We start from the raw sequence: 12181 nt of genomic DNA on the forward strand, positions 1-12181 counted from the left end.
ATGACGCAGCTGGCTGTGAGCGGAGGAACAAGCCGGGAGACGGAGTTGGGTGCTGCTCCTGTAAAGACCTCGTGTGTGCCTTGGTGACCAGATAAACTTTGTGTTGACCTGTGTTAAGCTGTATCGTGCAGTGTGACATGCTGGTTTCCCCCTGTATTGTGCCTATAGAAAAGTGTACGGGTAAATAACTTGTGTAAATAAAGGAAAGACTGTCATCGTGTGTTTATTTCGTGCCCTGCCTCGCCACTTGGCGTTTCCCCTCGTGGTGTTCTGGGACGCTGTGGTGCTTGGTGCCTCTTGGAGCTGTTCAGTGTTCACGACCCTGTGGATAACACGCCGTCTGCCTAGCCTGCCTTGTGTTGGTGGCAGAGAGACGAGGCGGTCGGCGTAACAGTATTTTACATTATCTATATCATTAATGTATATTTTTCTTTTCAGTTTAGTTTAATCTTTTTAACATTCATCATACCTTAGATTAATATTCAACAATGATATTCATTGTTAAATATCATATATTTAACAATGTCTGTCTCTGTCTCTCTCCCTCTCCCTCTCCCTCTACATTCCTCTTCATTGTATACGTGATTATATATCTTAATGCGTCAACGTATATTAAAATGCTGAGGAAAATATATATCTCTCACACCTGCAACCAGAGGCATAGCCAGAGGTACTGCCTGCAGCAAAAATGATTACATTATTTACATCAATAAATTTTCATTGAGGATAACAACAGAAAGGAGCAATAACAGCCGCCAGTTTTATTGACTTGCCAAGAAGTAAATCTTTCACATTTTTTGTACATTACAAAGATATTGTATCATAAAACAATGGTAAAAACAATACAGAAAAAAATGACATTCGTCACTACACTAACCAGTAATTGCTAACATAACCTTCATTGAAAAGAAGGACAACAAATGAAATCTATTTCAAATGGCAGTACTTCCATACACAATAAGCCATCAAGAAAGGAATTCTCCGTAGAAAAACTCACAATACAAAAACTTAACTCCTTAAAAAAAAGTACTAGAAATATATGTATCATAATTTCATAAAAGAAGTATTTAAGAATTTCCTGTACAATATACAGACTAGAAATAGACATCATACCAAGTAAAATATCAGTAATACATTTTCCTTTGACTTAGTCTCATGATCTCTTATCCATACAAGAACACAGTAACACAAGGTTTGCTTGAAAATAATGCTTTAAAGTATAACTCTCTGTGAAATATATATATCTTCATAAAAGAAGTATTTAAGAATTTCCTGTACAATATACAGACAAGCAATGGACATCTTCCTATGTGATTTATCAACAATAATACATTTTCTTTGACAAAATGATGAGATTTTGAAAAGAAAAATAATTGAATAAGAACCTTCACATATTAAAATATATTCTCATGCACCTTTACTTTTAGTCTAATGATCTCTTGCCCATACAAGACCACAGTAACACATGGTTTGCTTGCCCCTCGCACCAATAGCTCGAGATCTAGTTCCTGCATATTTCAGAATCCAGCCAATCTGAGGAGTGTCTGGGATGTCATAATCATGTTCAGCGCAAAACTCATAAAGTCGTAATTTAAATAATCTGCGAGTTATGACATCATTAAAATTGTTGGTAAAAATTATTTCTTGATCAATGAAATATATTAAAGAATTTGCTCCTTTAACTTTTTTGGGAAAGGACAGCAGTCTGGTTACCAAGCCAGTGTCTTCTTGGCCAGTGTTTTCTGGCCAAGTACCACAATAGCTTGTGGTACTTGGCAGCTGTCTGGTCCTCCCTAGCAGAGATCAGCTGACTGTGCCACGCCACACACTCCTCTCTGTTGTCATGTGCAAATGCAGTCTCACAGGTGAGTTTATTGCTTTATTATTTTATATCTTTTAGACAACACTACACTGATCACATAGGTGTGAAAAACGGATATGAAATTCATCATATACTTGTATTTTTTAGTGTCTGTTCATGTGTTACGATTTCGTTCACTTCGTCTGTCGAGTCAAAAAATGCTTGTTTGCTGACAGGTATGGATTCCTTTCGATTTTATGGAGTGAGGCGTGCTTTGGAGCGTGTTCTTCCATGCCCAAAGGAAAATGATGATGACAGTGCTTTTGATGATAATACAGAGGAATGTCCAGACTATGGTAAGTATATTTTTTGTGTGGTTATGATATAATTCTTATATAACGCTCAATTGAGTGTTATATAAGCACTATTTTTTTGTAATAAGAGTAATAAGTTCTGATGTTGCATGAAGGTGATTTTACTTGTACTGAAATATATTTCTATGCATGAAACAAATTTATTATATTGTTTTAGGGAGTGATTACATGCCGGATGATGAAGAGCTGGAACGGGCACCGTTGATTGATGAACCTGATGACCCTCCTGAATCAAGACCAAGACCTTCACAGCAGAATCAAGGTCACAAGATGGCTTCCAGTAAAATAAAACGTAGTGAGCACCCACTATGGCGTCAAATTGAAGGCCAGAACACTAGCTTAGACACACCTGAATGGTTTGGGCGAGATTGAGCCCTCTACCACAGTAAGGCGTCCCATTGAGTATTTCCAGGATTTTTTTTTCTTCTGATATTTTGACTCACATTGTTGATCAGAGTAATCTCTATGCACAACAGAAAAATGTTGGTAAAAGTTTAAATCTCACTGTCCCTGAACTAGAGTAATTTTTGGGAACATTACTTGCCATGTCACTGGTGAAACGGTCATGCTCAAGATTATACTGGAAGGCTAAGCTCAGTTGTCCCCTTGTTTCAGAAGTAATGACTAGAGATAGATGGGAAGAAATCAAAGCCAACCTCCACTTCAATGATAACAGTGACATGCTGCCAGTACTTCCCCAAAGTATGATAAACTTTTCAAAGTGAGACCTCTGCTGGATCATCTTGTTACCAAGTTTCGTGATATTCCCATGCCACAAAGAGTATGTGTAATGAACAGATGGTTCCATTCAAGGGTGCATCTTCTTTGAAGCAGTATTTGCTCAGTAAACCACATAAGTATTGTTACAAAGCAGGTCCAAGAAGTATTATCACAAGATATTTTTTTCATTTTCTGGATGTCACTGTTGTGAACTGTTGGTTTACTATACCGCAGAGATTCTAGCGACCTAGACATTCCTGAACGAAAAGTAATGATGCTTCAGGAATTCAAATTGTCACTGGCAGAATCCCTGCTTCTTGAAGGGAAAAATCCCATGGCTAAGAAAAGAGGTCGTCCCTCCTCTAATGGAGGAACTGCTGCACAGTTTGCAAAGAAAAAGAAAAGCTCCCCTGCCACTAAGCCCATTCCTGCAGAAGGAGTCAGGACAGATGGCTATCACCATTATCCAGTGGTGACAACAAGAGGAAGGTGCAAGAATCCAGACTGTAAAAGTGCCCCTGTGTTCTACTGTCAGAAGTGTAAAGTACACTTGTGTATCACCAAAGATAAAAATTGCTTTGTTGAATTCCACACAAAGTAAATGAACAAGCAAAAATGACATTTAGTTCATGGATATATTTTACTAAATGAATAAAAACATTCAATATTGTTTTCACATGTGCTAAGGGGTTTTTTTTTTTTTTTTTGTAAAGCAATTTCTTTTATGGCAGCCAAGACTCTTGGCTGCCATAAAAGAAATTGCTTATACAAAAAAAAACAAAAACCTTAGCACATGTGAAAACAATATTGAATGTTTTTTATTCATTTAGTAAATATATCCATGAACTAAATTGTCATTTTTGCTTGTTCATTTACTTTGTGTGGAATTCAACAAAGAAATTTTTTATCTTTGGTGATCACAAGTGTACTTTACACTTCTGACAGTAGAACCAGGGGCATTTTTTACAGTCTGGATTCTTGCACCTTCCTCTTGTTTGTCACCACTGGATAATGGTGATAGCCATCTGTCCTGACTCCTTCTGCAGGAATGGGCTTAGTGGCAGGGGAGCTTTTCTTTTTCTTTGCAAACTGGGGCAGCAGTTCCTCCATTAGAGGAGGACGACCTCTTTTCTTAGCCATGGATTTTTCCCTTCAAGAAGCAGGGATTCTGCCAGTGACAATTTGAATTCCTGAAGCATCTTTAAACTTTTCGTTCAGGAATGTCTAGGTCGCTAGAATCTCTGCGGTATAGTAACCAACAGTTTCACAACAGTGGACATCCAGAAATGAAAAAATATCTTGTGATAATACTTCTTGGACCTGCTTTGTAACAATACTTATGTGTTTACTGAGCAAATACTGCTTCAAAAAAGATGCCCCTTGAATGGAACCATCTGTTCATCTACACATCTCTTTGTGGCATGGGAATATCACGAAACTTGGTAACAAGATGATCCAGCAGGTCTCACTTTGAAAAGTTTATCATACTTTGGGGAAGTATTGGCAGCATGTCATGTTATCATTGAAGTGGAGGTTGGGTTTGATTTCTTCCCATCTATCTCTAGTCTTACTTCTGAAACAAGGGACAAATGAGCTTAGCCTTCCAGTATAATCTTGAGCATGACCGTTTTCACCAGTGACATGGCAAGTAATGTTCCCAAAAATTACTCTAGTTCAGGGACAGTGAGATTTAAACTTTTACCAAAATTTTTCTGTTTTTGCATAGAGATTTCTCTGATCAACAATGTGAGTCAAAATATCAGAAGAAAAAAAATCCTGGAAAAACTCAAAGGGGCGCCTTACTGTGGTAGAGGGCTCAATCTCGCCCAACCCTTCAGGTTGTGTCTAAGCTAGTGTTCTGGCCTTCAATTTGACGCCATAGTGGGTGCTCACTACGTTTTATTTTACTGGAAGCCATCTTGTGACCTTGATTCTGCTGTGAAGGTCTTGGTCTTGATTCAGGAGGGTCATCAGGTTCATCAATAAACGGTGCCCGTTCCAGCTCTTCATCATCCGGCATGTAATCACTCCCTAAAACAATATAATAATTTGTTTCATGCATAGAAATATATTTCATACAAGTAAAATCACCTTCATGCAACATCAGAACTTATTACTCTTATTACAAAAAAATAGTGCTTATATAACACTCAATTGAGCGTTATATAAGAATTATATCATAACCACACAAAAAATATACTTACCATAGTCTGGACATTCCTCTGTATTATCATCAAAAGCACTGTCATCATCATTTTCCTTTTGGGCATGAAGAACACGCTCCAAAGCACGCCTCACTCCATAAAATCGAAAGGAATCCATACCTGTCAGCAAACAAGCATTTTTTGACTCGACAGACGAAGTGAACGAAATCGTAACACATGAACAGACACTAAAAAATACAAGTATATGATGAATTTCATATCCGTTTTTCACACCTATGTGATCAGTGTAGTGTTGTCTAAAAGATATAAAATAATAAAGCAATAAACTCACCTGTGAGACTGCATTTGCACATGACAACAGAGAGGAGTGTGTGGCGTGGCACAGTCAGCTGATCTCTGCTAGGGAGGACCAGACAGCTGCCAAGTACCACAAGCTATTGTGGTACTTGGCCAGAAAACACTGGCCAAGAAGACACTGGCTTGGTAACCAGACTGCTGTCCTTTCCCAAAAAAGTTAAAGGAGGAAATTCTTTAATATATTTCATTGATCAAGAAATAATTTTTACCAACAATTTTAATGATGTCATAACTCGCAGATTATTTAAATTACGACTTTATGAGTTTTGCGCTGAACATGATTATGACATCCCAGACACTCCTCAGATTGGCTGGATTCTGAAATATGCAGGAACTAGATCTCGAGCTATTGGTGCGAGGGGCAAGCAAACCATGTGTTACTGTGGTCTTGTATGGGCAAGAGATCATTAGACTAAAAGTAAAGGTGCATGAGAATATATTTTAATATGTGAAGGTTCTTATTCAATTATTTTTCTTTTCAAAATCTCATCATTTTGTCAAAGAAAATGTATTATTGTTGATAAATCACATAGGAAGATGTCCATTGCTTGTCTGTATATTGTACAGGAAATTCTTAAATACTTCTTTTATGAAGATATATATATTTCACAGAGAGTTATACTTTAAAGCATTATTTTCAAGCAAACCTTGTGTTACTGTGTTCTTGTATGGATAAAGATCATGAGACTAAGTCAAAGGAAAAAGTATTACTGATATTTTACTTGGTATGATGTCTATTTCTAGTCTGTATATTGTACAGGAAATTCTTAAATACTTCTTTTATGAAATTATGATACATATATTTCTAGTACTTTTTTTTAAGGAGTTAAGTTTTTGTATTGTGAGTTTTTCTACGGAGAATTCCTTTCTTGATGGCTTATTGTGTATGGAAGTACTGCCATTTGAAATAGATTTCATTTGTTGTCCTTCTTTTCAATGAAGGTTATGTTAGCAATTACTGGTTAGTGTAGTGACGAATGTCATTTTTTTCTGTATTGTTTTTACCATTGTTTTATGATACAATATCTTTGTAATGTACAAAAAATGTGAAAGATTTACTTCTTGGCAAGTCAATAAAACTGGCGGCTGTTATTGCTCCTTTCTGTTGTTATCCTCAATGAAAATTTATTGATGTAAATAATGTAATCATTTTTGCTGCAGGCAGTACCTCTGGCTATGCCTCTGGTTGCAGGTGTGAGAGATATATATTTTCCTCAGCATTTTAATATACGTTGACGCATTAAGATATGTAATCACGTATACAATGAAGAGGAATGTAGGAGGAGAGAGAGAGAGAGAGAGAGAGAGACAGACATTGTTAAATATATGATATTTAACAATGAATATCATTGTTAAATATTAATCTAAGGTATGATGAATGTTAAAAAGTTTAAAACTAAACTGAAAAGAAAAATATACATTAATGATATAGATAATGTAAAATACTGTTACGCCGACCGCCTCGTCTCTCTGCCACCAACACAAGGCAGGCTAGGCAGACGGCGTGTTATCCACAGGGTCGTGAACACTGAACAGCTCCAAGAGGCACCAAGCACCACAGCGTCCCAGAACACCACGAGGGGAAACGCCAAGTGGCGAGGCAGGGCACGAAATAAACACACGATGACATTTCTTTCCTTTATTTACACAAGTTATTTACCCGTACACTTTTCTATAGGCACAATACGGGGGGAAACCAGCATGTCACACTGCACGATACAGCTTAACACAGGTCAACACAAAGTTTATCGGGTCACCAAGGCACACACGAGGTCTTTACAGGAGCAGCACCCAACTCCGTCCCCCGGCTTGTTCCTCCGCTCACAGCCAGCTGCGTCATGTTTGGCCCAGGTCCCTTCATGTTAACACATGCCCAGGTCATCCTTTTCATGTTAACCCTATATCGCCGAGCGTGACGAATTAGTTACGTTCGTTTCTAGTGAGTCCAGAGCTAAAGAAAATGGAGTGAGAGAGCTGTGAACGAGTGCAACGTTTCAGGCACGTTCTACTGCTCATATTTAAGGGATGGCAAATCTTCTCGCTTGTGGTACTTGGCAGCTGTCTGGTCCTCCCTAGCAGAGATCAGCTGACTGTGCCACGCCACACACTCCTCTCTGTTGTCATGTGCAAATGCAGTCTCACAGGTGAGTTTATTGCTTTATTATTTTATATCTTTTAGACAACACTACACTGATCACATAGATGTGAAAAACGGATATGAAATTCATCATATACTTGTATTTTTTAGTGTCTGTTCATGTGTTTACGATTTCGTTCACTTCGTCTGTCGAGTCAAAAAATGCTTGTTTGCTGACAGTATGGATTCCTTTCGATTTTATGGAGTGAGGCGTGCTTTGGAGCGTGTTCTTCATGCCCAAAAGGAAAATGATGACAGTGATTTTGATGATAATACAGAGGAATGTCCAGACTATGGTAAGTATATTTTTTGTGTGTTTATGATATAATTCTTATATAACGCTCAATTGAGTGTTATATAAGCACTAATTTTTTTGTAATAAGAGTAATAAGTTCTGATGTTTGCATGAAGGTGATTTTACTTGTACTGAAATATATTTCTATGCATGAAACAAATTTATTATATTGTTTTAGGGAGTGATTACATGCCGGATGATGAAGAGCTGGAACGGGCACCGTTGATTGATGAACCTGATGACCCTCCTGAATCAAGACCAGGACCTTCACAGCAGAATCAAGGTCACAAGATGGCTTCCAGTAAAATAAACGTAGTGAGCACCCACTATGGCGTCAAATTGAAGGCCAGAACACTAGCTTAGACACATCCGTGTGGACCCCGGGGTAGAATAGGTCCAACGTACCCTCTGCGTGTCGTAAGAGGCGACTAAAAGAGGGCGGCAGGAAGGGCATCCGCCGTAAAAACCCCTGCCAAGCCAATCCCATGATGCGGAGAATCAGGAATGCAGACAGAGCTAGGGCGTACCCCGCAGGCGACGCGTCGGATGACCGCCGTGATCCGGCGACAAATGGGCAACGGCTACGGTATCAAGAGCGGATACGGCTAAAGAAGAAAGCTCAGAGGAAGAAGAAGAGAGAGGCACGGAGAACCACCAGGAAACTACGAATCGGCACACTCAATGTGGGAACGATGACTGGTAGAGGAAAGGAGACTGTTGACATGATGGAAAGACGGAGTATCAACATCCTATGCGTACAGGAGACCAAGTGGAAGGAGCGAAGGCCAGAGAAAGGGGTAATGGGTACAAGATGTACTACGTAGGACACGACACTAGAAGGAACGGCGTCGGGATAGTGCTAGACCCTGAGATGAAGGAAGGTGTGCTGCAGGTTCACAGGGAATCTGACCGTGTGATGTGGATGAAGGTGGAAGTGGAGAACAAACCGGTGAACATCGTATGTGCATACGCACCACAAGGGGGCTGTGACGATGTGGAAAAGGAAGACTTCTGGAGAACAGTGAGCGAGGTCATGGTAAAGATCCCAAGAACTGAGAGAGTCTGGATTGGGGCAGATCTGAACGGACATGTGGGTGGTGGAGCGCAAGGATATGGAGACAACATCGGTAAATTTGGGTTTGGAACGAGGAACGAAAGGGCAGACCATCCTAGACTTTGTGGCGGCAAACAACCTGGCGGTCACAAACACCTATTTCAAGAAGAAGGACTCGAGGAAGATCACCTACACAAGTGGTGGTGTGAACTCCCAGGTGGACTATGTCATATGCAGGAGAAGTGAGCTGAAAAGAGTACAGGACTGCAAGGTGCTGCCAGGTGAAGCGGTTGCGAAGCAACACAAAGTGGTCATCTGTACAGCGACCATGAAGACAGAGACAAAGGAAGAAACCGGGCAGACCAGGAAGACAAGATGGTGGAAACTGAATGAGCAGGAGCACAGGGAAAAGTTTGTGGAGAAGGTCAGGGAAGGGATGGAAGCACAGGCAGAGAAGACGTGGGCGGAGTCCAGCAGAGTGCTGACTGAGACGGCAAAGGAGGTCCTTGGCGTGACATCTGGAAAACCAGGAAAGAAGGAAGAGACATGGTGGTGGGGAGAGGAAGTCCAAGACGCAGTGAAAGAAAAGAAGGAGGCGAAGAAACAGAGAGATCTGAATAGATGCGAAGAGACAATCGAAAGGTACAAGGCGGCGAACAAAGCTGCGAAGAGAGCTGTTGCAAAAACCAAATCGGAAGCGTACAAAGATCTATACGACAGTCTGAAGGACGACGAGGAAGGCCAAAGGAAAGCGATCCGGATTGCAAAACAGAAGAACCGAGAATCCCAAGATGTCTATCAGAGCAAGCAGATGAAAAACACAGACGGAGCGGTACTGACGGGAAAAAAGCGATATCAAGGAAAGATGGAGGTCGTATTTTAACAACTGATAAATGTGGAGAACGAAAGAATCGACAGAACCGTGGAAGCAAGAGCAGAGACTGAGGTAGAGGAGATAAGAGAAGAGGTTGTGAAGGCTCTGAGGAAGATGAAGAACGGCAAGGCGACAGGACCGGACAACATCCCAGTGGAAGCATGGAGAGTACTGGGCCGAGCAGGCGTGAAAATACTCCTGGAAATCTTCACCGGAATTATGGAAAGTGAGAGAATGCCAGATGAGTGGAGAGACAGCACGCTAATACCGATATTCAAGAACAAGGGGACATCCAGGAATGTGGTAACTACCGGGCATCAAACTGATGTCACACACTCTGAAAATATGGGAAAGGATCATCGATGGAAGACTGAGGGCGATCGTGGGCGATTTCGGAGCAACAGTTCGGTTCATGCCAGGCAGGTCCACGACAGACGCAAAATTTGCGCTAGACAACTGATGAGAAATACAGAGAGGGTCAAAGGGAGCTGCACAGTGTCTTCATTGACCTGGAAAAGGCGTACGATAGAGTACCTAGATCGGAGGTGTGGAACTGCTTGAGGCTGAAAGAGGGGGACGAGAAGGATGTCAGGGGAATCCAAGACATGTACGAAGGCACGACAACGAAGGTGAAGTCCATAGTGGGAACCACGGACAGTTTCCAAGTCAAAGTGGGATTGCACCAGGGATCCGCACTTAGCCCTTTCCTCTTTGCATTGGTCATAGACTGCCTGACGGTAGCAGTGCAGAGGACAGCACCATGGGATCTGATGTACGCAGACGATGTAGCACTCAATGGAGAGACGAATGAGGAGGTGGAAGAGAGGTTGGAACAGTGGAGAAAGGCAATGGAAGAGCGAGGCATGAAGGTTAGCAGACAGAATACCGAGTACCTCTGCATTGGCGAACAAGAGCCAGAGAGAGAAGTGAGGATGCAGGGAGCGAAGCTAAACCGAGTCCAAGAATTCAAGTACCTGGGCTCCACGGTGCAGTGTGACGGAGGGTCGGATAAGGAAGTAGGGAAGAGGATCCAGGCGGGTTGGAACGCATGGAGAAGATTACTGGAGTACTCTGTGACAGGAAGGTACCACAAAGTTGAAGGGCAGACTCCACAAGACCATGGTCAGGCCGGCAATGTTATACGGAATGGAAGCAGTGGCGGTGACGAAAGGCCAGGAGGCAAAGATGAAGGTGGCAGAAATGAGGATGCTAAGGATCGCGCTGGGAAGACGAGGCTGGATAAAATCCGCAACCCCAACGATCAGAGAGACCATTGGAGTAGGAGAGCTCGGGGAGAAGCTGAGGGAGTGCAGACTCAGGTGGCTGGGACACGTGACAAGGAGAGAGGACGAGTACGTGGGCAAGAGGATGAGGAGACTGGTGGTTGGGAGAAGAAAGAGGGGAAGACCGAAGAGGAGATGGGAGGATTGCATCAAGGAGGACATGGAGACGGCGGGAGTGACGGAGGGGGAGGCCCTGGATAGGGCAGAGTGGAGGAGGAAGATCCGCACCGGCGACCCCAGTTGAACTGGGACAAAAGCCTGTAGAAGAAAAAGAGAACACTAGCTTAGACACACCTGAGTGGTTGGGTGAGATTGAGCCTCTACCACAGTAAGGCGTCCCATTGAGTATTTCCAGGTTTTTTTTTCTTCTGATATTTTGACTCACATTGTTGATCAGAGTAATCTCTATGCACATCAGAAAAATGTTGGTACGTTTAAATCTCACTGTCCCTGAACTAGAGCATTTTTTGGGAACATTACTTGCCATGTCACTGGTGAAACTGTCAAAGCTCAAGATTATACTGGAAGGCTAAGCTCAATTGTCCCCTTGTTTTCAGAAGTAATAACTAGAGATAGATGGGAAGAAATCAAAGCCAACCCCCACTTCAATGATAACAGTGACATGCTGCCAAGTACTTCCCCAAAGTATGATAAACTTTTCAAAGTGAGACCTCTGCTGGATCATCTTGTTACCAAGTTTCGTGAAATTCCCATGCCACAAAGAGTATGTGTAGATGAACAGATGGTTCCATTCAAGGGTGCATCTTCTTTTAAGCAGTATTTACCCAGTAAACCACATAAGTATGGTTACAAAGCAGGTCCAAGAAGTATTATCACAAGATATTTTTTTCATTTTCTGGATGTCACTGTTGTGAACTGTTGGTTACTATACCGCAGAGATTCTAGCGACCTAGACATTCCTGAACGAAAAGTAATGATGCTTCAGGAATTCAAATTGTCACTGGCAGAATCCCTGCTTCTTGAAGGGAAAAATCCCATGGCTAAGAAAAGAGGTCGTCCCTCCTCTAATGGAGAACTGCTGCACAGTTTCAAGAAAAAGAAAAGCTCCCCTGCCACTAAGCCCATTCCTGCAGAGTCAGGACAGATGGCTATCACCATTA

General features: G+C 41.6%; 1 protein-coding gene across 1 annotated transcript; it reads right to left on the reverse strand.

Annotated features, from left to right (window-relative positions):
• Nucleotides 1–4729: 4729 nt before the first annotated feature.
• LOC119570664 lies at nt 4730–5553 on the reverse strand. The gene is made up of 3 exons (XM_037918315.1): nt 5392–5553; nt 5100–5219; nt 4730–4926 (listed from the first exon to the last, which is right to left on the reverse strand). The coding sequence occupies exons 1-3, from the start codon at nt 5411–5413 to the stop codon at nt 4730–4732; spliced, it is 339 nt and encodes a 112-aa protein (XP_037774243.1). The 5' UTR covers nt 5414–5553.
• Nucleotides 5554–12181: the final 6628 nt, after the last annotated feature.

The sequence above is a fragment of the Penaeus monodon genome, unplaced genomic scaffold (genome assembly GCF_015228065.2).
Source record: "Penaeus monodon isolate SGIC_2016 unplaced genomic scaffold, NSTDA_Pmon_1 PmonScaffold_3492, whole genome shotgun sequence".
Lineage (NCBI taxonomy): Eukaryota > Metazoa > Arthropoda > Malacostraca > Decapoda > Penaeidae > Penaeus > Penaeus monodon.